The 25,295-nt window shown below is 31.1% G+C and overlaps 5 protein-coding genes and 1 long non-coding RNA gene across 15 annotated transcripts; 4 read left to right on the top strand and 2 right to left on the bottom strand.

Annotated features, from left to right (window-relative positions):
* Positions 1 to 173: 173 nt before the first annotated feature.
* Positions 174 to 13,053, top strand: LOC111426540 (Niemann-Pick type C-1a). 5 transcript variants are annotated; one of them, XM_023061105.2, is made up of 10 exons: positions 174 to 466; positions 3,541 to 3,895; positions 4,170 to 4,456; positions 5,908 to 6,097; positions 6,214 to 6,276; positions 6,641 to 6,778; positions 6,955 to 8,967; positions 9,954 to 10,811; positions 11,133 to 11,212; positions 12,430 to 13,053. In XM_023061105.2, exons 1-10 carry the CDS (start codon positions 410 to 412, stop codon positions 12,433 to 12,435), a joined length of 4,047 nt encoding a protein of 1,348 aa, XP_022916873.2. In that variant the 5' UTR covers positions 174 to 409; the 3' UTR covers positions 12,436 to 13,053. The 5 variants fall into 5 exon arrangements, with proteins under 5 accessions (XP_022916873.2, XP_022916872.2, XP_022916874.2 ...); XM_023061104.2 differs by lacking the exon at positions 11,133 to 11,212; XM_023061106.2 differs by lacking the exons at positions 6,214 to 6,276; positions 11,133 to 11,212.
* Positions 13,054 to 13,185: 132 nt separating this feature from the next.
* On the bottom strand, positions 13,186 to 16,985 carry LOC111426608 (Sarcoplasmic calcium-binding protein 1). 3 transcript variants are annotated; one of them, XR_011640465.1, is made up of 5 exons: positions 16,750 to 16,985; positions 15,586 to 15,752; positions 14,992 to 15,237; positions 14,677 to 14,917; positions 13,292 to 13,359 (listed from the first exon to the last, which is right to left on the bottom strand). XR_011640465.1 is itself a non-coding variant. In XM_023061217.2 (4 exons), exons 1-4 carry the CDS (start codon positions 16,799 to 16,801, stop codon positions 13,222 to 13,224), a joined length of 591 nt encoding a protein of 196 aa, XP_022916985.1. In that variant the 5' UTR covers positions 16,802 to 16,983; the 3' UTR covers positions 13,186 to 13,221. The 3 variants fall into 3 exon arrangements, 2 of the variants coding, with proteins under 2 accessions (XP_022916985.1, XP_022916984.1); XM_023061217.2 differs by lacking the exon at positions 14,677 to 14,917 and having other exon boundaries at positions 13,186 to 13,359; positions 14,992 to 15,225; positions 16,750 to 16,983; XM_023061216.2 differs by lacking the exon at positions 14,677 to 14,917 and having other exon boundaries at positions 13,186 to 13,359; positions 16,750 to 16,978.
* LOC111426744 (uncharacterized) lies at positions 14,065 to 21,918 on the top strand. Of its 4 annotated transcripts, none has more exons than XM_071196182.1 (13): positions 14,065 to 14,121; positions 17,714 to 18,018; positions 18,100 to 18,249; positions 18,357 to 18,448; positions 18,805 to 18,914; positions 18,965 to 19,234; positions 20,130 to 20,259; positions 20,328 to 20,498; positions 20,554 to 20,698; positions 20,755 to 20,945; positions 20,997 to 21,185; positions 21,312 to 21,368; positions 21,498 to 21,918. In XM_071196182.1, exons 3-13 carry the CDS (start codon positions 18,171 to 18,173, stop codon positions 21,729 to 21,731), a joined length of 1,668 nt encoding a protein of 555 aa, XP_071052283.1. In that variant the 5' UTR covers positions 14,065 to 14,121; positions 17,714 to 18,018; positions 18,100 to 18,170; the 3' UTR covers positions 21,732 to 21,918. The 4 variants fall into 4 exon arrangements, with proteins under 4 accessions (XP_071052283.1, XP_071052282.1, XP_071052285.1 ...); XM_071196181.1 differs by lacking the exon at positions 14,065 to 14,121 and adding an exon at positions 17,597 to 17,663; XM_071196184.1 differs by lacking the exons at positions 14,065 to 14,121; positions 21,312 to 21,368 and adding an exon at positions 17,597 to 17,663.
* On the top strand, positions 19,241 to 19,925 carry LOC139429880 (uncharacterized). Its single transcript, XR_011640466.1, has 2 exons — positions 19,241 to 19,458; positions 19,516 to 19,925. It is a non-coding gene; the product is annotated as an uncharacterized lncRNA (long non-coding RNA).
* A 53-nt stretch (positions 21,919 to 21,971) lies between the features above and the next one.
* Positions 21,972 to 24,004, top strand: LOC111426603 (Rad17 checkpoint clamp loader component). The gene is made up of 5 exons (XM_023061212.2): positions 21,972 to 22,074; positions 22,126 to 22,634; positions 22,687 to 22,812; positions 22,862 to 23,521; positions 23,571 to 24,004. The coding sequence occupies exons 1-5, from the start codon at positions 22,054 to 22,056 to the stop codon at positions 23,668 to 23,670; spliced, it is 1,416 nt and encodes a 471-aa protein (XP_022916980.2). The 5' UTR covers positions 21,972 to 22,053; the 3' UTR covers positions 23,671 to 24,004.
* LOC111426604 (GTPase Era, mitochondrial) lies at positions 23,640 to 25,098 on the bottom strand. Its single transcript, XM_023061213.2, has 3 exons — positions 24,916 to 25,098; positions 24,366 to 24,855; positions 23,640 to 24,316 (listed from the first exon to the last, which is right to left on the bottom strand). Exons 1-3 carry the CDS (start codon positions 25,096 to 25,098, stop codon positions 23,943 to 23,945), a joined length of 1,047 nt encoding a protein of 348 aa, XP_022916981.2. The 3' UTR covers positions 23,640 to 23,942.
* Positions 25,099 to 25,295: the final 197 nt, after the last annotated feature.

The following is a 25,295-nucleotide window of genomic DNA, read 5'->3' as shown; positions in this document are numbered from 1 at the left end:
TATATAAAAATTAAAATATAGATTTATTAATAACTAATCTTAATTTAGATTATATTTAACATCACAACGATTTAGTAACGTTTAATAATCCAATAATAGCGATTATTATTAATTATTTAATTAATTAAATTTCTTTTTCAGTACTACGCATGCGCCGATTTATGAAGTGTCACATCTGGTGAATTCGATAAGTAGTGTGAGACGGACCATCGAGAATATAATTGCGTTTCGGAGGTGGTTGTGATCGTAAAGTTGTTTTCATTTTTTTATAGAATTTAGTTCACCACGAAATGAAACTCTCATAAACAATTTTAATAATAACGAAAACGGCAAGTTACGGATAGTGTTAAGACTCTTATTAAATAAATAAATCCCCCCACCGGGAGTGCATATTTGGAATAGCATAAAAATGGCTGGAATTCTACATTTCGTTTTATACGTTCTCTTCTCAACGACGCTTTTCCAGGTAATAATCTAAATTTTAATGATTGATTTAAAAGGGTTTTATAAAAGAGATGTTTTTGTTGATTTGGTGGCGTGATTTCCAGGTTGTTAGTCACCAAGTAATCGAGGAATTGGTTTTAAAGGAAAAACGTTTTTGTCGGTTTATTTTTTTATAACTACATCTGATACGATAAGATAAAACCCCGATAAGATGTAAAAGTGCGAAACAATAGGAGAAAATCAAATTAAATCACAACAAAAAAACTTTGTTTTACGCCGATTACGTCACTTCTAAGTTCTTCGTCACATTTTCCATCACCTGATTATGAATAACAGATGATTTCTTATAGTTTATGCATCCCACAACAATTTAAATTCAAGTCTGTCTACTTTGACTCTCAAAATATCGGGTCTGACCCCGAACTTTGTTCTCATACGGGGTCAAAATAGTTTTTGTGATTAACTTTTATTGGTTTCTTTTGTATCTCTTGATTGTATTAATTGTGATCGTTTAGGTTAATTTAATTTAATTAGGTACCTGATTTTCCTTTGATTTAATTTGATATTTTCGTTTATTTGTTTTGTTGAATCATTCTAAGCATGAAAATGTCAAATTTATCAATATTAAGGTTGTGTGTGTTAATAGATAAGGTAAGTATTACATTTAAAACATTAAATTAATATCATTTTTCGAAGAAGTACTAAAATTACGCATACAAGGAATAATTGGGTCATATTTAAATCAACTTTCTATGTTATATCATCAAAAAATAATTTTCTCTTTGATTTATTTATTAAATTTGCTTTCGTAGCAATAAAAATTAGTATCACTTAAATTGTATGTTCGGTTTTTACGCCTTACACGAGTTGTTTCGACCTGTTTCGAACGGTTTCGGTTTCGCGAAGGTTGTATGACTTATATTTAAATAATTTGTATGCAACTTTCGTCTAGAGAGGACCGTCACGTTCTAGGATGTAATAAATAACACGAAATTATGAACGATTACATCCTTGGAAAGGTCAAAAATAATTTTTTACTCCTAATTTCGAGAATTTATTCAATGATTTAAATCAATAACTGACATAGGCCCTATAAAAAATCGTTGGAAGTAAAATGCGTTTACGTGTTTGTTTAATTACCTGTTTGCGTCATTTGTGATTACTTAAATTTAATTTTGTAATGCTTACACGTGTTTTTTTTATTGATTGATTACTTGTATCAAATTCCTTTTCCAATCCTTGTTCTAACCCTTTTGTTTAATATTTTGTAGCTTGACGTCAAGATTCAGGAAAAGTTTGCTGTTATTAGTCACTATTGTGGCTTGAAATAACAAGGAATTTTCATAAAGATTCTTATGACACTGCATAAAATAGTCCACGCTATTAAAGCCAAGTGATGATAGAGCCATCTTGAAAAAGTGATCAAGTCAAGTCCCCAACACACTTAAGAATTTGAATTGATTTTTACTCCTTGAGTAGTTAGTTTGGACATTATAGACAATCTTTTACTGCAGAACGCTAACAGCCGTTCTGAAGATAACTTAATATGAAAGAAACATTGCAAGTTTGACAAAAGTCACTTTGCAAATGTTTCATGTTGTAAACAAAACTCCTCCTCTCAAGCTGGTTAAGGAGTTGCAAAGAAAGAAGTGTCTAAAACTACACTATGATGTCTAAGACTGATTATGATGACTTGAATATTGTACAGAAACAGCTTAAACTAATTGATGGGTCTTACGTTGTGAACACACTTCTGAAATAGAATTTGCTTATAAAAGAGCCCCATAACAGTGAAAATGGAGTTAAGTTACCATGTTGGCATTACTGCAGTTATTAGCTTTGTGTCAACATTAGGTGTATGTACAAATGATAACCTAGACCTAGAAAACTATTGAACCAAAATCGTAGTTCTATATTTAACCTTTTAACACTTAACACGAACTTAAACACATTAACAATTATAAACCTATAAGATATAAAAAAATCTGTGAACACTTTACCACACAAATTATATACGACATGTTCAACTTACACAAATAACTAAACGATATAGCGGGAGTAAGAAAAAGATGGCTTCCCAACAGTGTGAAAGATAAATGTGGCAATATGGTTCTAAAGATTATAAAACAGCTGGAGTGATGGCAAGAATATGTGGCCGAATGGTTCACGATGGAGGTCCCTCAATAACCTATTTCGCTTAGCTAAAAATAGTACCACACTCTTGCGAAGCGCTATTTTGCACATAAGTATTAGTATAAAAGTACATCGCAACATCTACTGCAGTCACTATTCTGCTAGAGCCATAACAAGTCAAGTTAAGAGAAATAATTTGGTTAAACCAATACATGGCAACAGTTATATCGAATACATTTTTTTACATGTACCCGTGGTAATCTGGATTGCTCAAATTCCTCTTATAACACTTACTTTACATCCAATTTCAGCGATTGTCTCGAAGGCTGGCACTGGCATTTTGACATCCCTTGCCCAGAAAACAGTGACTGTGAAGTTCAGACCTTTCTTAAAAAAACAAAGCATTTCTGGGGTTGGGTTAGTTTAAAGAGTCCTATTTGCTTGAAAATATGTTAGCCATATGCTATTTGCCTAGGCATATAGTATCTAATTTGGTAACTGGTATTTGAAATATTTGTTAAACTTACTTTTTGTCGTTTAACTGTCAAATGAACGCTAGGTAGAGTGAGTTTAGACACACCCTTTGGTCTATTGTAAGTATATATGTACAATTCGCGTTAAAAGTAAAAAAGCGTTCTCTTAAATCTTTTGACGCATCAAATATGTTTTATACCGAAGCGAACGTGATGATATAAATAGACACTCATTACACTTTCAATTTAACAATGGCAAGGAAATAACTTGCGGAGTTAGTATTTAGGTAGATAAGACGTTAGAGGTTAATTTAATAACCATATCATGACTTAATAGTGTACAAAGAGGGGTGTCATTCAGATTGTAATTGTTTGTTGTGAAGGGAATACTGCGTATTGAGTTGAAGATAATAAAAAAAATAAGCAAAAACATCTCTTTTCTATTAAAATCTTTTTAAGAAATGATTTAATTAATTTATATATTTTGTAGTATGTAAAATCGGATGATGGTCATTGTATTTGGTACGGACAATGCAACAACGACGGCGGATTAACACAAAATTGTTGGTACAACGGCACCGCGATTCCAATGGAAGACCCCGACGGTTTAGAACTCATTCAAAAATGGTGTCCTCACATGCTCACATCGGATAAGATTTCAACGTGTTGCGATAGCAACCAGCTAAAAGTGATGGATGAAAAAATTAATTTAGCCGCCGGGTTCCTGCAAAGATGCCCTTCGTGCATGAACAACCTCGTCAAGCATTTCTGTGAAATGACCTGCGCCACGAACCAATCGAAATTTATTAATATCGTTTCAACAAAACCAAACGGAAATATTAAAAGTAAGTTACTTGGCAAAAGTTTCCTTTGGAGATTTTGCGAATGTTTACTGAACGAGGTTATAAATAAATTGATGTATTAAAGTTTGATGATTCATTTCGTTATCAAATTCTGCGTAATAATGTTTTATTGTAATATTTCTTCAGTTTATCGAAAGCCTTTAATCTTTGTTAAATAAGTAATAAAAATTTAAAAAAAATAAAAATATGATTAGATATAGATTATGACATCACCACTTCTCTATTTATTACTAAAAATATTACTTTCTCTTTTCAGATGAAACCTACATAACGGAAATAGATGTTTACATGGCAAATGATTACCTAGAAGGTACATACCAATCTTGTAAACAAGTTAGCGTGCCAAGTACGGGTCAAAAAGCTTTGGATATCATGTGCGGAAGTTGGACGTCGACTCGTTGTTCCGCTAAAAGATGGTTCGATTATATGGGGAATAAAAACACCCCTTTTGTACCGTTTCCAATTAACTACAAGAATTCATCGTCGGATGGCAGTTTTATACCAGCAAATCCGCCCGTAACTCCATGCAGTAAAGCGCTGAAGGTATATTATTTCAACGGTTACTAAAATAATCAAGTGAATGTCAAGTTGTTGGCAAATTTCCAATGCGATCGATTTTAAACGTGCTTGATGACGACTCAAAAATTAAATTCTTTTTTGTAACTAAAAAATAAAATCGATAATTTTATTTTAAAAATGGTTCGAGCGAACCTTGTTTTCGCGTCGTTGGCAATGAATTTAAAATTGGGTCAAGTATAAACAAGTCGTTTACGTTCTTGAAACTGAAAGATCGTTTTTGTTCGATGCGAGCAGAGAATTACTAATTGTTATTGTATTGTTTCTTTTTGTAATTTGAACTGTATTATTTGAACAGATTGTATTCGTCACGGCTGTTAATAATGAGTCATTATAAGCTTTGTCCCTGAACTTTGATAACTTTGAATGATAATTAGGGGAAGATAATGGATTAGAATCATATCTCAAAATTAGATTCATTTCCCAAAACTATAATCATTTCAAATTTCCGTTTTAAATTAAAATCATATCAGGTACAAAACAACAATAAGGTTAATACCGAGACCTTGATTAACTTTAACTTGGAACCTATTAATTGATTTATTTGTGCAAAACACAAAAACAAGTTTTTATTTTTAAAGGAACCCGTTTAAAAATAATTTTGTTATCTATGGTAAAAGCTTAAATGGATGGATTGCTACATAAATATTGAGGTTTGAGAGAATCTATGAATTTTCTGATCCAAATATTTACTGGATTTATAAATAAACCTATCCTTGACACTGCACCTGTAAAATGTTAAAAAAAGGGAATGTTTTTACTTTATCTCAAATAAAAATCTATAAATAAATTAAGGTGGTAAGGTTAAACGAAAATAAATGAAAAAAATGTAAATATTTTAGTCTTAGCTGAAAAACAAAGGAACAACAAAATTATATGGAAGGAAGGCCTGCAATGGACCATGAAATGGATGAATCAGGTCACACCAGGAAACAAGGCTGATTATAAAAGGGAACTGTAAAAATATAAAAAAATGAAAATATGCAACATAGTGATATTTTATGCTAACTAGCTGTAATGTCAAATTATATAGACATGTTGCATTTTATGTGAAATGTATTTTTGTATAATTCATTTTAAGTGAAATTCACTGTATAAACTCCACATCACCAAATTAATTCATATAAGATCTATTAATGATGTTTAACAGTGATTTTAAATTTACAAAAATCATTTTGTCAGATTGATATTGACAAAGTTGATGCTTATAAAGTTGTAAACAATCAAGTTTATTTGATTTTTGTAAGATATAACATTAAAATGAAGCATATATTTGAAATATTTGTTAAAACTTTACTTTTATGTCAGTTACATTTTGACTCATTGCATTTTTTATCAAATTTTTCATTAAATTAACTATTTTTACATGCTATTAAACCTTATTTTATAAAAATGGTTTACTTTTTTTTTTTTTTCAGGAAGGATTAGCTGCTTGCAGTTGCGTCGATTGCGAATCAAGCTGCCCGGTACCAGAACCCCAACCAGCTCCAGCCGGACCGTTTAAAATCCTAGGTTACGATGGTTACGCGTTCATAATGACCTGCATTTTCGTCGCGGGATCAACCCTTTTCTTAATGGTGGTGTTTATTTGCCCCAACATATCCGGAGGTATAATTACAATTAGATTCACATCATTATTTCACGACACACAGCACAAAGCAAAAATTCGGGGATTTTTTTTTCACTCGTATTTTAAGTTTTTTTTTGTGTTCAAATATTTTCAGGTTATTCTTTAGGGCGTACCGATGATACAGTTGAAATTGACCGGTTCTCGGGTACTTATACAGGTACATAGAACCTGTAACTTTTGGAATCCCTTTTTTTGAGATAATCAGAAAGAATAAATTTTTATATTAAACAGCTTTGTGTAATTTAGAAATTTTATTTTTTCTAAATTATACAATTTTAATTCAAATTTAGATTTTTAGGAGCATGCGTTTTATTTCTTACTAACATAAACACATCTATTTATTTTTGCATGGCATAGAAAGTATTTTTCTTAATTTTTTTTGGGACATTACTAAACACTTCACTTAAAACACTTCAAATTGTAATAATCAAAAATTTATTTGATTAAGTTAATTTTTGGTTGTTACAAATTTTATTACTTCAATTTGGTGGTTTTTGAGTGTGTTCGGTGTGGGTTTTTAGTGGCTGCAATTATTCGGGGGAGAGGTACGGATGAGGTGCGAGCTGCCGTAGGAAGGAGGTTGGCTGGAGTCGATCGATCACCCCATAACACTTTGGGAGATAGCGAAGATAGCCCCCTTCAACAATCCAAGAGATCCAGTACGTTTTCCTAATTAACCTTTTCATACGCTTACAAAAAATAATAAATAAATACAAATTCTTGTATTTGCTTTAAGCTTTTTCTTAAATTAATTTGGGTGAATTTAATTAATTTATTTTTTCGGCGTAAATAATCGAGTTTGATTTGATTAATAAAACTTATTTTTGTTATTTAGGTGTTGCATCAGAAACCGACCATGAAATGGACACCCACTCCATCACAAAAATGCCCGGAGAATACGAAATCCCATCCTCATTCATCGAGAAATTGGGGGCAAACACCGACACGATTCTCCAACAATTTTTCGAATCCTGGGGGAAATTTTGCGCGTCTCGCCCGTGGTTAATTTTATTTTTCGGGGCTTGCCTCGTCATCGCGCTTGGACACGGAATAAAATATTTAAAAGTAACCACAGACCCCGTCGAGCTTTGGGCATCGCCGAATTCGCGGAGTCGAATCGAACGGGATTACTTCGACAGCAATTTTGAGCCGTTTTACCGCAACGAACAAATCATAATAACCACGGTTGGGTTGAATAAGATTTACCACGAAACGGATGATGGGGTGATTGAGTTTGGCCCGGTTTTTAACGAAACGTTTTTGCGGGAAGTTTTGAATCTCCAAGAAAAAATTAAAATGTTAGGTGCGGGAACGGATCATAGTTTCGATAAGATCTGTTTTGCACCTTTACGGATGAAGGGCCAAAAAAACACTGATGTCGCGGAGTGTTCCGTACAAAGCATTTGGGGGTATTACCAAGATGACCCTGATAATTTCGATGATACTTATTTAGACAAATTTTTAACGTGCTCTCAAAACCCTTTTAACATGGATTGTTTGGGGACATATCAAGGCCCGATCGATCCTGCTATCGCCGTTGGTGGGTTTTTGAAACCAGGCCAATCTTTATCTGATAACCCTCAATATAACGAAGCGACGTCGATTATTTTAACTTTCTTGGTGAATAATCACCATAATAAAACAAAAATTGGACCCGCGATGGAATGGGAGAAAAAATTCGTTGATTTCATGAAAAATTGGACTTTAACTGACAAACCCGATTACATGGATGTTGCGTTTACATCGGAACGATCGATTGAAGATGAACTCGATCGTGAGAGTAAATCGGATGTTTTAACGATTTTAATTTCTTATGTTATTATGTTTGCGTACATCGCCGTGAGTTTGGGGCAATTAAAATCGTGCTCTCGCCTTTTAATTGATAGCAAAATCACATTGGGTTTGGGCGGGGTTTTTATTGTTTTGGCTTCGGTGATTTCATCAGTGGGAATTTTTGGATTTATTGGAGTCCCAGCTACTTTAATCATCGTTGAAGTAATCCCCTTTTTGGTACTTGCTGTAGGAGTCGACAATATCTTTATTTTAGTTCAAACACACCAAAGAGAATTAAGGAAAAATTCCGAAACTCATGAGGAACACATTGGAAGGATTTTAGGGCAAGTTGGGCCCTCAATGCTTCTTACAAGTGTCTCAGAAAGTTGTTGCTTCTTTTTGGGGGGATTATCCGATATGCCTGCTGTGAGGGCGTTCGCTTTGTACGCTGGGATGGCTTTATTATTCGATTTCCTCCTCCAAATAACTTGCTTCGTTAGCTTATTATCCCTTGATACGATAAGACAATCAAATAATCGATTCGATATTTGCTGCTTTATAAAGGGATCGAAGAAAGATGTAGGAAACCAAGAGAATCAGGACGGGATTTTATACACTTTCTTTAAATACGTTTACACCCCGATAATAATGAATAAACTCTCGAGAGTTGTCATAATGATCTTCTTTTTCGGCTGGATTTGTTTATCGATTTCGGTGGCCCCCCACATCGAGGTGGGGCTAGATCAAGAGTTATCAATGCCCGAAGACAGCTTTGTGCTGAAATATTTCAAATATTTGAAGGATTATTTAAACATAGGCCTCCCGATGTATTTCGTTTTGAAGGGTGGGTTAAATTTCACGCATTTTGACACGCAAAATTTAATTTGTAGCGGGCAATATTGCGATGTTGATTCTTTGGTTACTCAAATTTACGTCGCTTCGAAATTATCGAACACCACTTATATCGCTAAACCGAGTAGCAGTTGGTTGGATGATTATTTCGATTGGGCCTCAATCCCAACTTGTTGCAGGAAAGATAAAAACACCGGAGACTTTTGCCCCCATTCAAATCGAAGTAAGTCAACTTTATACAGATGGGGTAGAATGCAATCCCTAGCTTTAAAAAATCACCATATACAGACTAAATAGAGAGTTGATGTCTTGATTAGCCTCAACCCAACCTAACACAATCTAATCCAATTTAACTCGGAAAATGTATTAATTAAGCTTTCTAATAATGTATCAAAAGTGCTTCTAGGATCAGACTTTTCTAATATGAAAAGTTTAGAACTCAAATTTTTGGGAAAAAAATTTTCAACTATCTGTAACTTTTTTAATTCATTGCCAAATTTGGTTTCCATATAACCTTTGTTTTCAGCAGCTCATTTTACACATTAAGACCGATTAGACTGAAAAATTTTTAAAAATCGTTCTATTAGCTTTATAATTGGGTTGGGAGTGCTCTTAAATGGAACAATTCTTTCAAAGACTTCTTCCATGCGAAGTTTATAACCAAAAAATTGAAAGAACAAATTTTCAAATACTTATAACTTTTTTAATTCATTGCCAAATTGGGGTTGCTTGTATTTATTGCTTTCACCAAATCCTTTAGTATTTAAAATAACGAAGTAAAACTGTTTTAAGACAAACAAATTGTTTAGAAACCGAGACAGCTGAGCTGACGAGTCAATAGTTCTAGATTTTCAATAATAATATATTATTTAAAAACCGAGGCAATTGTACTGCTGAGACTGTAGTTTAAGTACTTAAGCCGTGCGTCTTCAGACTCCTATAAAACTAGATTCCTAGAGAACTAAAACTAGAACTAACACTAGACTTAGAACTAGAAAGTTTCTAGTTCTTAGTAGTAGAGTTTTTCTAGTTCTAGGAGTTTCTATCAAGTTTTAATTATCATTCTGCATTTTGACTACCACAGAATAACGTGACTACTAAGAACTGTATTCGGTCTTTTCTATATGGTGTTCTTTTTAAAACTAAAGACTGCATTCAACTCTACCCTGTATAATCTTATTATTATTATTTTATTAATTTATTTTTTAGAGTGTCAACTCTGCAACATCAATCTTCAAAATAAAACCCAACGTCCATACGAATCAGAATTTTCTCACTACATCTCGTATTTCTTACAAGATAACCCGGATAGTGATTGCGCAAAAGGGGGGCACGCCGCTTACGGTCAAGGCGTTAACTACAAATTGAACGAGAAATTAAAATCCTCAACTGTGGGTTCGTCCTATTTCATGGCGTATCACACCATTCTAAAAACATCGAAAGATTACTATGAAAGTATGAGAGCCGCTAGGAAAATTTCCCAAAACATCACCGATACGATTAATAAAAAATTAAAAATGAGTGGGGATAATACCGAAATTGAAGTTTTTCCATATTCAGTTTTTTATGTTTTTTACGAGCAATATCTAACGATGTGGTCGGATACTTTGAAAAGTCTCGGAATAAGTTTGTTGGCGATTTTTGTTGTGACCTTCGTTTTGATGGGGTTGGATATTTTCTCATCGATCGTTGTTGTGATAACGATAACAATGATAGTTGTAAATTTATGTGGGATGATGTATTTTTGGAATATAACCTTAAACGCGGTTTCTTTGGTTAATTTGGTGATGGCGGTTGGAATTGCGGTGGAATTTTGTTCCCATATGGTACATAGTTTCGCGATGAGTGTACAACCAACAAGAACTGAAAGAGCGGCCGATGCGCTTACAAAAATGGGGAGTTCCGTATTTTCCGGGATAACCTTAACGAAATTCGGCGGGATCATCGTCTTGGGATTCGCGAAATCCCAGATTTTCCAAGTATTCTATTTCCGGATGTATCTGGGGATAGTTTTATTGGGCGCCGCTCACGGACTCATCTTTTTACCAGTTCTATTGAGCTATATCGGTGAGTTCGAAAGGTTTAAACGTGCGAATTGTCTAAAACAGGCTTGTTTTATTTGTTTGTCGGTGGTTGGGTGCGTACTTTTTGGTATGGTGATGTTTTGAATCAAAAAAGTGATTTATGTATCTCTTTTTTAGTAATAAATTTTTTCTTCGACAATCTTTTAGTGATAGAAGTAGTATTTAATTAGCTTCACTCATTCTTGCATGATTAGTTTTTTTTTGATTAACTTTCTTTGTGAAACTCACCTACTTAAATCAGCACAATATTCATGTTTTTTTAACAGGGATAAATGTTTATAAGCATGTCGTATGTATCCAACAGGTTCCCCAATGAATAAGGAAAAATTGGCGAAACATAGGATTTTAAACGGGGTTCACATTCAGGAGACGTCACTGACCAGAGTAAGCGACCATTAAATGTTATTATTTTTTTTATGTATAGGGTTAATCATTAAGAATGAACATTATTTGAAATGAAGATATAAAATGATATATTAATGATTACAGTGAAATGTCAACTTGACAGTTAAACGTCAAATAGTAACATAAAAATGACGTTTAAGAATTTGATTTTTTAGTTTTCATAGTAAATCATACAAAAATATATATTTGGAAAAGAAATAAATTGAACTAAAACTAGATCTAATACCAGCATTATCATTAGAACTAAAATAGAAAGTAGTCTTTTGAATGTGTTTGACGTTTCTGCAGAAACTTCACTTCAAAGTTGTTCGCCGGCCGTGAAAGCTCTCGTATTGATAAAGTTGGTTTTTACTTTTAATAATTATCTAAATATGCTAGAATTTTAAATATTTAATAAAAAATTTAATAACAAAGTAAATTTAATGAGAAATTTTATAAAAATGTTTTAAGAAAGTGAAATGTCAATTTGACAGTTAAATATGAACGAAATTGGTTACCAACCCAAACGTCAACGCGAATTTAATCAAAAGTGACGTTTTGATACATTAAAATATTATGTGAATACTTACTTTTAATGTTACATCGTACAAAAATTAATTTTAAAGAAATAAACCTCGTAATTTACAACTTTCAAGGTTCCAAATTGATAATTTGTCAGTGTATGTCAAAAAGTGACCATTGTCTTTTGAAAAGTGAAATGTCAATTTGACAGTTAAACGTCAAATTTGTATGAAAAATTATAATTTTTATATTTTCAATTTAAATATGAATTCTTAATGATTCGCCTTGTATGTATTGGAAAAAAATTGGTGGTTTTTTATAAATATTTATTTATTTATTATTTTCGTTGTAAATAATCTTTCCTTTTATATTTTAGTTGAAATCTTTTTTGTATGGAAGAAAGTAATTATCGATACATTTTTTTGTTCAACAATATAATTTTATTTATCAGGAAATTTCCGACATTCTTATACTCATTTACCGCTAATTCTTTCTTCTTTAAAAGACTCCGCTCATTCAAACCGTCCATTCCATTCATAATCATCTAATTACTAACAAAATCATTTTAGTTTAATTAATTAGAGCTTAATAGAGAAAGTGCACTCATTTAGTTTAATACGATTATTATTTAGTGTTTTATTTGTGTTATTTCGATTTTTTTTGATAATTTTATTGTTAAACGAAATTATTTTTAGGCGTGATGCAACGTCGTGGTAGATCAACAAATAATCAACACCAATCGGTGGAAAATTCGTTGTTGTTGCCTTCCACATCAGGAGCAGTCAATAACTACAACAGTATAAACCCGGCTTGGGCGTAAAAAACTTTTTTATACCATAGTTTAAATATTAAAAACGAAAAGTACTTTAATTTAAAACATAAATACTAAAAAGAGGTGCCTCATTTAATAAGAGTATTTTCGTTGTTTAGTTCAATTTTGTGATAGAATTAATCATTTAATTTTTTTTAATTTATGTGTCTAAAAAGGGAAGAAAGTTTTCTTTGTTGTGATAACGTTTCAAATCTCAGGAACCGTCCTTTAACGGTATTTTTTCTTTTTTGGAATATTATTAACGAAAATTAAAAAGAGGGTGAAGAAACGTTTATTAAATTAGTCAGTATTGAAATATTTTTTAATAATCTCAACATTCATTTTATAGGAATTAAAAAATGGGGAAAAGAAATGAATGTAATTAAGCCTTCGATGTCCGCACTTATTACCATTTAAATATTTAAATAATACAGGGTGATGTTTACAAAATAAAATGGGACATATCCTTTTATAACATAAAATAAATTAGTTTTTGTTTCGGGACACATTCCTTATTTTTCTTTTCCTATCAAAAAAATACCGATATTCATCATTTATTTTTGTACCTTCGTTTAGAACAAAAAAATTGTAGCTTTGTGTACTGTGTGGAATTGTATAAAATAAATAAATTATTGTTGTAAAAAAAAAATCTTTTATTTTAACAAGTTAATTTTAATCACGAAGACGGGAAAAACTCGGATAACGGCCCAAATAAATAAATCCCTGGATTATCATCTTTTGGATTCCCTAAAAACTCGGCGTAAAGCTCTTGGTAGCGAGAAAGAGTTATTCCACCTCTTCTTCTATCATCATCCTGCAATAAAAGGTAATTATTTTTATACTGGAAAGTAATGTTTTTGATCTAACATTAAACCTAGAACTAAAAACTTTCAAATTATTCAGCTTCCTCTTTTTAAGACCTTTGCCTTGTACTCTATAATCTAGAGATGCGGATCCCTTGTTGTAGAGTTTTCAGCCCTTGTTTCCACAGCGTAAGTCATAACAGATCTTGCGCAGGTCTTGCATATGCGAACTATTATTACTTTGTATGGCAAATTTTTATTGAATTAAACTTTTTCTTTTCATAATACCTGTCAATGTCATATTTTTAGGATTTATGTTGGTATAAATTTATATTGTTTTTTCTTAATTTCTATATAGTAATATTGTGATTTTTCCTGCATTTATTTTACTTTCATTATTTCTGTAAGAAAATAAAACCAAAAAATTAATTTTTTCTGTTTTAAAAACGAAAGTTAAACATCATAAAAATTTCCTGTTTATCTTATTAACTGTCGCCAATTTCTCGACAATTTGACAGGTTATAGAAGTAAACAACGGTAATAAGTGACAGCAGTAAGGTTAGCTTAACTTAACCTAAAATGTCAATGAAAATTACTTTGGGCTATCTGATGATGAAGAATTTTTCAGCGATTATAGTGAGGTTGAGAATGAAAGTGATGGTGAAATGAATTTTCTGTGACTACTAAATCATAATTTTGACGTTTCGAACATAACCTAATTCAACTTGATCCTTTCAAAGAACTTTTCATTAAAAGTTTTTATCATTAACACGGTAAGTTTATATCAAACCTTACAATATCGTCTTTTATCTTCAATTTATGATATAAATCGTTAACTCCAAAAAATAAAGTCAATGATATTCTATTAAATTTAGACGTTTTTGAACGTATCCTAATTCAACCTAATTCTTTTTAAAGGACTTTTCGCTATAAATTTCTATTATTAACAATTTTTATATCACACCTTAAAAAATCATCTTTCATTTTCATTTTGAGATATAAATTGCTTCTTAACTTCAAAAAATAAAGTCTGTGATTTTTTTAATATTGACGTTTTCGAACGTATCCTAATTCAACTTAATTCCCTTTAAAAAACTTTTCTTTACAAATTCTTATCATTAACTCAGCAATTTTTATATCATAGCTTAAAATATCATCTTTTATCTTTATTTTGGGATATAAATCGTTTCTTAACTCCAAAAAATAAAGTCAACCCCATTACTTTAAACTTTGACGTTTTCGAACGTAACCTAATTCAACTTAATTCCTTTTAAAGACTTTTTCTCTACAAATTTTAAATAATTAACACATAAACTTTTATATCATACCATAAAATATCATCATCTGTCTTCAATTTGTGATATAAATCGTTTCTTAATTACAAAAAATAAAAACAAAGATTTTTTTTAATTTCGACGTTTTCGAACGTATCCTAATTCAACTTTAATAAATGCTTTTTTATGTTAAGATTTATTTAAAGTTACACAATCAATTCTTGTCGCTTTCCAAAAAAGGCCTGTTGGCAAAATCAGCTCCCATTTAAATGTACGAGTCCAAAATGTTTATAAACTAAATTCGAGCCAAAACACAAACAAACGGCGATAAAATAGAGCGCCAAAACGATGGTTACATTTTAAACTTACGTTTAATAAGTTATTATAGGCTTCATCCACCAAAGAGATATCATCGATCGCGAATTTAGTGCAACAATTATATCTGTATTCTTCTGCGGCGATGATCCCGTCATCGTTAGTGTCCATCATTTTAAAATTTGAATCGATAAACATTTTCATTGCCTGCGGGAAATCTTCGTAACGTTTTCCCGCGCAACAATCTGTCACGGCTTGGCGAAACTCCTCGGTGCTAATCCTCCCGTCCTGTAACAGTTCCTAGATTTTCGGACAAAAGCTTTGTTTTTTAAATTAGATTTATTTCTGAATCTGTGGAGTTTATTAAATTTGTATTTTAAAAAAAATTTCTACGTAGCGAAACAAAAATTAAATTCTACAAAAAGTGCGTTCATAATCAAAAAATTTTTTATTTTGACATAATTCTTTTAACCACAGATTGCAGATGAGAAATTAATTAAAAATGAAATGATCTTTTGTCCCATTAAAGATTTAGAACACACCCTTTTATGTATTTTTAAATTGTTAGTTAAAACATCGATCTTTCTATAGACGACACAAAAAGAAATTTAGTGGTTTTTATTGAATTGTGTTGGTAGCAAAAAAAACCTTGTTAAAATCGGCTAATTCGGCGATTTCCTCCCATAAACTCAACATGATGTGTTGATTCTCTTGTAATTTAGCAGTGTTGAATTCTCCTTTTCCTTCGATAATCGTAGCCCTAACTGCTAAACACATAAAATCTTTTTCTTCTAAATAACCATTCCCATCAATATCTAAAAAGAGTATTACATATGTCAAAATCAAATTTTATGTTGGTGTTATCTTATAAAATGTATGTTATTTTTTTATATTTCTCTTTTTTTCTGCGTTAATTTTATTTTAATTATTTCTGTATAAATATAAAACCAAAAAATTAATTTCTTTTTGTTTGAATAACGGAAAATGAAAATCGTCATAAAAATTCCCTATTCATTTTGTCAACTGTCGCCAACTTCTCGATAATTAGATTAAATGACAGTAGTAAGGTTACGTTAAGCTAACCTAAAATGTCAGAATTAAATTCTTCTAACAGCCATAATGAGTTTCAATGAAAATTACTTTGAGCTGTCTGATAATACAGAATTTTTCAGCGGTTATAGTGAGATTAAGACTGAAAATGATGGTGAATTAATCTGAAAATAAAGTTACGATTTTTTTAATATTGACGTTTTTGAACGTATCCTAATCCAACCTAATTCCTTTTAAAGAACTTTTCTTTACAAATTCTTGTTATTAAGACGGCAAATTTTGTATGATATCTTAAAATATCATCTTTTCTCTTAAATTTGTAATATAATTCGTTTCTTAACTCAAAAAAATAATGTCAATATATTTTAAATTTTGACGTTTCAGACATAACCTAGTTGATGCAAAATTATCAAATAAAAAATAAAAAACCGTTCACAAAGAATAATACTTAAAACGATTCAAAACACTCGGGATCAATCATATTTAAGGTAAACGAATGATGTTGTTTATTTAAATACGTTTGTTTATTATTAAATTAAACGAATTTTCAATAAGAACTCCAACTACAAATCTTCAACCAATTTCAAACAAAACGTTTTGCGTTTAGCTTTTATATAAACCTTACAATTCTAAAATGATTCTAAAGTTCGGTTTAGGTCAGAGTTATTTTCGAAAAACCTGCTACAGATGTTCGATATGGAGCACATTTTCAATCGATTTTTTTCTTTAAAAGTGTTATTTTTTTTTAATTAATAAGCTTACCGTATAAGAATTTGATGGCAAACTGTATTCTATTATCCCAACTATAAGCCATTTTCTTGTATAACTTAATGATTTGAATTTCTTTGATGCGAATAGGAATAAAGCTGGTGAAGATATGAGCCGGGTCGAGTGAAAACTGACCGAAATTTTTGGCATGAACCGCGCTAAGTTTAGCGACTTATAGTTTTTCAAACAAGGAGTACATAAACCTTTTTTGGGTGAGAACCCTTTTTCGTTTTAAATCAACTCTTTATTACAATCATCTTAAATAACAAGATTTTTTTTTAACTTAAATCTATCTTTACAATGTCTTTAATGTTCTCTCTAATTCTATTTTTAGATTTACTAACGAGTTTCTCGCTTATATTTATACTCAACCTAACTTCTACTTCTAAAATTAAATCTTAAACCATTGTAATTTCCGTAATACTCCTTTTATTTATGATAATGGACCAAAAACTTTTTAAGTACTTTATTTCTTTTAGATTTTAACCCGGTTCGTTTTTAACCAATTTATTTCTTTTACTTGGCTTTAAATCAACTATTTTAATTACGACATACGCTAAATGTCCGTGTTACGAGACAGATGTAACCATAATTTAATCGGGATTACACTTTATTGATTTATTTCAAAGGATTATTTCTCTATTAATACAATTTTACTTTATTAATAATTCTTTGGGAATTCTAAATCCTTAAAAACTTAATTTCTTTTATTTATCTTATTATTATTATAAATTTATTATATTTCATAATTATCTTAATAATAATGCATATTGGGTTGTATTTTAATTACCGCCATCTTTTGTATTTCACATAAATTATTTTTGTTGTATATTGGGTTGCATAAACAATTTTGATTTATTTAAACGTCAAAATTAGCTGTTTTCCGTTTTGAAATACGAAATTTTGGGGTAAATACAACAACGAAGCGATAAAATAAGATATTCAACGTTATTTTTAGGTATTAATAGTTGCCAATACGCAATTATTCTCGAACGACGTCGGCAAACGCGAAGTGCATCTGGGCAGAGTGGGAAAATAGCTTCGCGAAATGCGACATAAATTTCGCAGGTGAACTCGCGCTCAGAATGTGACCCGGCCGAAATAGATCCGGTGGGCAGAAACGGCGAAACCGTTAACGATTCCGTACATTTCGACGAACACCTCTCACAATCTAACCGTACCGAATTAAAATTTTTTTTTTCGACTCCGTGGCAATTTCCCAAAAGGACATTTACTCTGGAGGATTCGGTGTAGTCGTATCTGGTAAATATTTTTTTTTTAATTCGTAAATTGCATTGTAATGATTCAAAGTTTTTACATAACCTAAAATTTTTTTTTTGACAGATCATATTTGACAACGACGTTTTAATGACAGGTGTTTTTAGGAAGAAATTATTTAACCATAAAAATTAACCATGTCTGTTAATAAAGTCCAATTATACCTTTACGATTTATCAAGGGGCATGGCCTCCACCCTCTCACCAATGATTATAGGTAAATTAATTATTTCATTAATTTATTTGGGTCGATTAAATAAAGTGAGGTTATGTTTGTGTGGCACAACAAAAACAAACCGTTTAATTTATGTTTTTGCTTTCCAGGTAAAAGAATAGATGGAATTTGGCACACTTCAATCGTTGTTTATGAAAGGGAATATTTTTTTGGCTCTGGTGGAATTGAAAGTTGTAACCCAGTAAGTGGAATCGTTTTAATTTGTTTTATGATTCTTTAAATTTAATTTAAATGAAGTTAAGGTTAAAGTAAGTAGATGGCGGCGTTCACGTTCCATCTAAATTTGGATTGGGTTATAAATAAAGTAGATTTTTCTTCGTCTCAGTGAGCTAACACTGCGCCGGCTTATTTAGTTGGTTTTGTTCGATTATCTCGATAATACTTAACACTAACGAATTAATATTTATTTCTTGTTGCATTAAATTAGTAAGTTTATCATTTATCTTTTAAACATATTAAAAATAAATTTTAATCTCATTTCCGTAAACATCTATTTATAAATTAAATCTATTTTTAACTTTAAAATAAAATTTTTAGGGCTCCACAGCTTTGGGGGAACCATTAGAAAGGATTTATTTAGGCGAAACGGAAATACCACACGGAATTTTCCTCGATTATTTAAACGGATTAAGTAGCAGCACCTTTGCGTAAGTACTTTTTATTAAAAATAATTAATTATTGACTTAAATTTTTTTAGTGGTCACACTTATCACATAATAAAACACAATTGCAACGTATTTTCGAACGAAGTAGCCCAATTTTTGTGCAACTCTGGTATTCCAAAGCACATTTTAGATTTACCCAACGAAATCTTGCAATCTAGGCTTTCTGAGGTTATTCAGGATTTTATTGGCAAATTAGAAGAAAGTGCCAGACCTGTTTCTGAGGAGGATCCTGGCCCTATTATTGCAAACAGGCAGACTAGCCCCGATTTTGACGCTTTAAATTCAGAAGTTGAAGCTACAAGGTCAGAAACAATGGGTGGTTTTGATAAAAATGATAAAAATGAATGATTTTTTTAATTTTTTGCATATTTTATCGGTTTTTGTTGGTTAATGGCTCGCTTTTGCTTAATGAAATTGTCAGTGTTGCCACCTTTGGAAAATTGTCGACTCGGATATTATTAAAATTAGCCTTTTTATGTATTGCAATCAATCATTTTTACTAATTGCACAAGTAATTACTTATTAGGTAATAACAAAGAAAAGAAAATATATATTTGTAGGTTAGAAAAAATTATATTTTTAGCTGTCAGTTGAGATGTGTGAAGTGAGATTCACACGTTCGCTAACTTCACATCAATCAGTGTCAAAACTGTCAAATTTAAGTAATTCCTCAAGAAGTTAAAGTAAGCAAATCGACGTTCGCTAGCTTCACATCAATCGGTGTTAAAACTGTCAAATTTAAATCGTGCATTAAATATTTAAATTCATAATTTTTATGAAAATCGAACAAATTGCTAACTGATTCGGAGTAATAACCTTAACCCGGCTTTTCCGGGTGAAAACCTGCTTAGTGATAACACTGGAAATTGGGCATTTCTATGTAACAATAAAACCTAACCTAAAACGTTTGCTTTTAGTGTGTTTTAGTGTTTTATTAACTTATTGTTGAGTTTGGATGAGATTGTATATGAATAAATAAATGTGTAAATTATTTTTTTGGTTGTTTAAAAATAATTTTTTATAATTAAATTATTTTTTAAAAACAAACAAAAAGATTGGTGAAAGGTAAGAATAAATTTTGTTTAAGTATAATATTTCTCTGCCAATTGATGACGACATCGTTTAGTTTATACTTTTTTAACTTGGCAAAATTCCAAGTATTTTGACTCAATTTTTGGATCATCATCGCAATTTTAGGTACAATTCGTTCATTCTTCAAGAGAGACGCAAAACGTTAGCCGAGAAGCTCGCTAAAAAGGAGCGGAAACGCGAGAAGAAACGGAAAAAGTTGTTGAAACAAGGCGAAAAGCTTCCTCCGGAATTAGAGGTGATTGTAACCTAGATGTCTCAAAAACACGATTATCATAAATCTTAATTCAAATGAATTTTATTTAGGTTCATACTTTTGTAGAAGAAATGGCGGATACCGAAGCTGTTAACGGAAGCGGGGTTGAGCAACAATTACCGTCTGAGAGAGCTATGGAGCTTGAAGAAGAAGAAAGGCAACAAGAGGAGGAGCGGAAAAAAGCTCGAGAACCCCCAATCGTTTTTAAAGACGTTTTAGACGTAATCCTAATTGATTTAATTAAGTCATAAACTTTATTTATAACTAATTTTATAGATAAACGTCGAATTTGACGCATTAGTTGGGCTAATCGATGGAAAATTAACTCCAGAAGAACAAACGTCATTAGAAGAACTTCATAAATACATGTTAGAAAACGAAGGGAGTTGGGCTTTAGGAGATGGTTTCTTAAACTTCGTTGGTAAATCATATTAATCCCTCAATTAACGTTTATAATATTTTTTTTAATACTTTTAGGAAGGCTTTTAAATGATAAAGACCTCCCAAAAGAAGTCAAAGTTCGTACATTAAACGTTTTAGCTTTGGCCGCTTTAAAAGATGACGTGATTTTGCTTCTTCATCAAGATCGCAGAGATCATATCATGATGAATTATGCTTATGACATCGATAGGATTTCCCCTGAAGAGCAAGAAGCTTTAGCGTTATTTGTAAATATTTAATTATCATTTAAAATAGTTCCTAATTATTTTATTGTTTAGATTTGTAATATGTTCGAGAATTTGAGCTCTTCTGAGTGGTTGATGTACATTTCTGAATGGACTTATAACAATCAACAAATAAGTAATATTCGGGTAACCACAAAAGTTGCTGTTCACTCGCTTTTATCGGACCGTGAGGTTTTGCAAGATCGTGGAACCGTGATTATCCATAATTTAGCTTGCAAGGAGGTAAAAACTGTGGTCTGTATCTTTTTATTTCTATTAATCACCGAAATGTTCAGGTTACATCACTAAGTTTGAAATTTTTTGGTTAAAATTTTGTTTTTCGTACTCTGTTTCGGATTTTTATTTCAGAAAATGTTCAAAATGTTTCGACTTAGACAAATACTACCAAAAGGCAGCAAAGCGAAGGTAGAATTTAATAAAAAATAAAATAAGTCATGTAACCTAAAATCATTTGGTCAAATGTCATTATTTCACAACATAACCTCACTTTTTTTTTTAACCTAAAATTCTTGACTTAATTATTTCTTTTTTTAGGTTTTTGATGATGTAGCCGTCGAATTAACGATGGCTTTGTTGCAATATTTCAATTCAAAACCCAACGAAGAAAATTTATTCCGTTGCATGAAAGCTCTGAGTAAATTCGTTGAGGTTTCTCGTCAAGAAGTTCCCCAATTAATCCAAATGATCGGCCCAGATCCTAAAACTTTTAAGGGGCAAAGTCCGAGAGTTGATGAGCTTATCGACTTAATCACCACGAAAATTCGTTAATTACAATTTAATCGATGATTGAAAAAAGGGCATTTTTACAATTTATTAATTTGTACATAATATTGTCGCTTTTTAAACAAATTTTATACACTGTTTGTTCTTATTTATTTATATTTTTAGAGTATAACACGTTATTAATTGTTTTGTGGATTGAAATATTAAAAGAAAAAGGAATTGTTTAATTGAATTGAAGTTTTAATAGTAACATAACCTCAAAAAAATTTTGAGTTGGTATCCCTACTTCGAACTGTCAATTCATTTGAAGTAAAAAGTAAGGTTATATCCAATTTAAACTCGATTTTATCTGATTCTAGCGCTAAATATGAATAAAAAATCGAAAAAAGTAAGTACTTATTAATTAATTAACTTAATCATTTAATAAATTTCTTTAAAGGGTTGGAAAACGTTTGATTTTGACGATGAAAATCCAAAAGAAACTACTAAAAGAACTCTAAATAAAAGCACCCCACTTAAAGAACCCCCAAAGCCAATTAAAGAGCATAAATTTGAAGCTTTAATAACCCCAAAACTAATTGAAGACTTGGCGGTTCATAGTAAAAAAATAAATGAGGTTAGATCTTGGTTAGAAAGGAATGTTCTCCGGGTAAAATCCAAGCGAAATGGGTCAATTCTTTTAATAACCGGTCCGACTGGTTGTGGGAAAACGATAACTCTAAATGTTTTATGTAAAATAATGAATATTGATGTGTCGGAGTGGATAAACCCGATCGATAAAGATTACGAGGACTTCAAAGGCCCAGGTCAAACATCGCAATTAATTCATTTTTTATCAGAGTCGAAATATCCTTCGTTATTAACTTTAAACACAACGAAACTCGTTTTGATTGAGGATTTTCCAAATTCTGTTATAAATAATCCGGATGATTTCTCAAAAATATTGCAGTAATAACACAAAGATTTTGTTATTAATTTTTGTTAATCTATCAAATTTTAGGAAAGCTTATAACACCGAAATAGCCGTTGTGTTTATTTGCACAGATGAAACTAGCAGCAACATTAATTTATCACAAAAATTATTTCCTCAAGATCTTAGGAATTTGTATCAAATAACAGAAATTAGGTAACTTCTAATAACTAAAATTATTATTTTAATAAGTAAAACGTTTCAGTTTCAATTCTTGCTCATCAACTCAATTAAAACAGTGTTTAAAACGCGTCCAAACCATCATAGAATCCTCCACAGATTTAAACCCACCCCCAAAAACGCAAAACGAAGTCCTAATGAGTAACATAATTCTTTCCTCAATGGGTGATATTCGCTGTGCTATTAATCAGTATTATTTTGCCTGCTTAAAAAGCTCCAACGTTTCGTTAAATTCACCTATTTTAAAACCGAACGCTAAAAGGAAACGATCCCAAAAGAATTCTACCCTAAAAAATCCAAAACACATCAAAGAAATGATGAAAGATGAAACTTTGAATTTTTTTCATAGTTTAGGGCGCGTCCTCAATTCGAAACGAGTTGAAAGTGGGTCTTCGTGGCGACTTAAAGCGGATATAAACAATTTAATTGATGCTTTGAGTATCCAACCAAGTACTTTTAACGCTTTTTTATACGAAAATTATTTAAAATATTTCGGGGATTTAAACGATGTTTCAAAAGCGGCCGATTCTTTGAGTGCCGCTCAAATTGTTTTGGGGAAGTGGACGGAGAATCAAGAAAATTTGATTTATGGGTTATGGATTTCCGTTTTGGGGGTTATGGTTAATAATGAACATCGGGTTTCTATGTGGACACCGATTAATGCACCAAAAAAGTTTACGAAAACGTTGGTTTATTTTTATTTAATCAATTTTTAATTAACTTTAATTTTTTAGGTTAAAGTGTCAAGTTGATGAGATAAACGTTGAAGATAGATTTTATGTTAATCGAATAACGAAAGGGGATCGTTATAAATCGCATTTATTAAAACAATAATTTATTTATCCTACAATTTATTCTTTTAACTGAATTGTTATACTTTTCCGGATAATAGCAACTTTTAAAACAGTGTTGATTCCTCCGGTTGTAAATTTTGATTTTTTGTGCATTTTCGTGTGTTAATTATTAAAAATTCGGATATTTTTCTTAAAAAAACTATTTAATTAACATTTTTTAGGTTATGATTGTTAATATGACATGGGGTAAGTCGGTAAAGTAGGGCACCATAACCTATAATTATAAATTTTCACCTATAATTTGTGATTAATTTATTCTTTTTGTACTATGATGTTAATTCGGACGAAGTTTCGAAATGTATTTTGTAAATTTTCTTGCACGCTTCTAGTTATTTGCCGTACTTTTCCATCTTGTTCTCCTGTAACATATTTTACTATCCTATCGGTTTTACATCTCACTAAAACGGTGCAAATTATAACACCATCTGGGTTCATTTCGAAGTGTTCTAACTCCACTTTCAGTAAATACGGCATTTCTTGGGGTAAAAAGTTTAAGAGTGTTGCTTTTACGGTGTTTATTATTATCGTTTCTGGTGGTTGATCTGTAAATTCTTCTTCTGGGAATAACCATTTGCCTGGTTTTGCTTGTAATGATAAAAAGTTTTTGATATCCACCAAACCATCACCTAAAATAAATTAGATTTTGAGGTTGTTTTGATTCAAATAAAGTTAAACCTGTTAGAGATGAAACCATAAAAATTTCTGTAAAAAATCTCCATCCTTTGTGATCACTTTCATTTTTAATTTCTTCCTTTTCTGAATTATCTTCAAGATTTTCTTGGAGCATTTTTTTGCCTCTTAGAGCACCTTCCGTTACTAATCTAATTACATCTAATAGTTTCCTTTTCGATTTTAATAGATCTATTTTATTTAAAACTAAAAAACTAGGCTGCTTTTTATGCTTGTGTAACGATTTAATAATTTTTATATCTAATTTCTCCCTAGTATAAGGATTTCCAACGTCGTGAATCACCCCGATTATATCAGCTTTATCCATTGTGGTCCTTGAATCGAACATATATGAATAAGGTAAGTTAAACTTTTTCATTTCCCTATCATTAATTAATCCTGGTGTATCCATAAACACGATTTGAGCATCTCCTTCTGTGAAAATAGCACTGGCTCTATTTTTTGTTGTGTGGACTTTCGATGAGGTTGGACACACCTAAAAGCGATTTATATTTTTAATTTAACGATTTATCTTGTTTGATTTAGCTGCTTTTACCCTCCTTTCAACTAAATTGTTTATAAAAGTACTTTTTCCGGCGTTTGGCATCCCGATAATAGCAACTTTTAAAATTCTTTGTGTTGCTTCTTCCGGTTGTAGATTTTGATTTGTTGTGCATTTCCGTGTGGTTATTATTAAAAAATCGGGTATTTTTCTTAAAAATAATGTTTTTATAAACATTGTTGAGGTTATGATTAATATGACAAGGGGTAAGTTAAGTCGGTAAAGTAGGGTGATGCAAGTGACATAACCTATAAATGTAGTTTCCCGCCTATAATTTGTGAATAATTTTAGTTAAATTTATTTAAACTTCTTATAATTATATTTTAATCAACACAAAATGATTTTTGAGTTGATGTAATTTTTAACTTGAGGGG

The sequence above is a fragment of the Onthophagus taurus genome, chromosome 5, assembly GCF_036711975.1.
Source record: "Onthophagus taurus isolate NC chromosome 5, IU_Otau_3.0, whole genome shotgun sequence".
Lineage (NCBI taxonomy): Eukaryota > Metazoa > Arthropoda > Insecta > Coleoptera > Scarabaeidae > Onthophagus > Onthophagus taurus.
Note: the sequence above shows the minus strand (reverse complement) of the source record. Positions and strands in the feature narration are given on the sequence as shown.

Bases quoted from the DNA above. Each gene is read 5' to 3' on its own strand.
- LOC111426603 (XM_023061212.2), top strand. From the start codon at position 22,054: ATGAATAAAAAATCGAAAAAA. The intron at 22,075-22,125 runs GTAAGTACTTAT...ATTTCTTTAAAG, and splicing joins TGAATAAAAAATCGAAAAAA to GGTTGGAAAACGTTTGATTT. The intron at 22,813-22,861 runs GTAACTTCTAAT...AAAACGTTTCAG, and splicing joins TATCAAATAACAGAAATTAG to TTTCAATTCTTGCTCATCAA.
- LOC111426744 (XM_071196182.1), top strand. From the start codon at position 18,171: ATGTCTGTTAATAAAGTCCAATTATACCTTTACGATTTATCAAGGGGC. The intron at 20,499-20,553 runs GTAATCCTAATT...CTAATTTTATAG, and splicing joins TTTTTAAAGACGTTTTAGAC to ATAAACGTCGAATTTGACGC. The intron at 21,369-21,497 runs GTAGAATTTAAT...TTCTTTTTTTAG, and splicing joins CAAAAGGCAGCAAAGCGAAG to GTTTTTGATGATGTAGCCGT.
- LOC111426604 (XM_023061213.2), bottom strand. From the start codon at position 25,098: ATGTTTATAAAAACATTATTTTTAAGAAAAATACCCGATTTTTTAATA. The intron at 24,856-24,915 runs GTAAAAGCAGCT...AATCGCTTTTAG, and splicing joins ACAATTTAGTTGAAAGGAGG to GTGTGTCCAACCTCATCGAA. The intron at 24,317-24,365 runs GTTTAACTTTAT...AATTTATTTTAG, and splicing joins TATGGTTTCATCTCTAACAG to GTGATGGTTTGGTGGATATC.
- LOC111426540 (XM_023061104.2), top strand. From the start codon at position 410: ATGGCTGGAATTCTACATTTCGTTTTATACGTTCTCTTCTCAACGACG. The intron at 467-3,540 runs GTAATAATCTAA...TATATTTTGTAG, and splicing joins TCTCAACGACGCTTTTCCAG to TATGTAAAATCGGATGATGG. The intron at 6,098-6,213 runs GTATAATTACAA...AAATATTTTCAG, and splicing joins TTGCCCCAACATATCCGGAG to GTTATTCTTTAGGGCGTACC.
- LOC111426608 (XM_023061216.2), bottom strand. From the start codon at position 16,801: ATGGCTTATAGTTGGGATAATAGAATACAGTTTGCCATCAAATTCTTA. The intron at 15,238-15,585 runs GTTTTTTTTGCT...CCGAAAATCTAG, and splicing joins AATTAGCCGATTTTAACAAG to GAACTGTTACAGGACGGGAG. The intron at 13,360-14,991 runs GTAAGTTTAAAA...CTTTTATTGCAG, and splicing joins CCTATAATAACTTATTAAAC to GATGATGATAGAAGAAGAGG.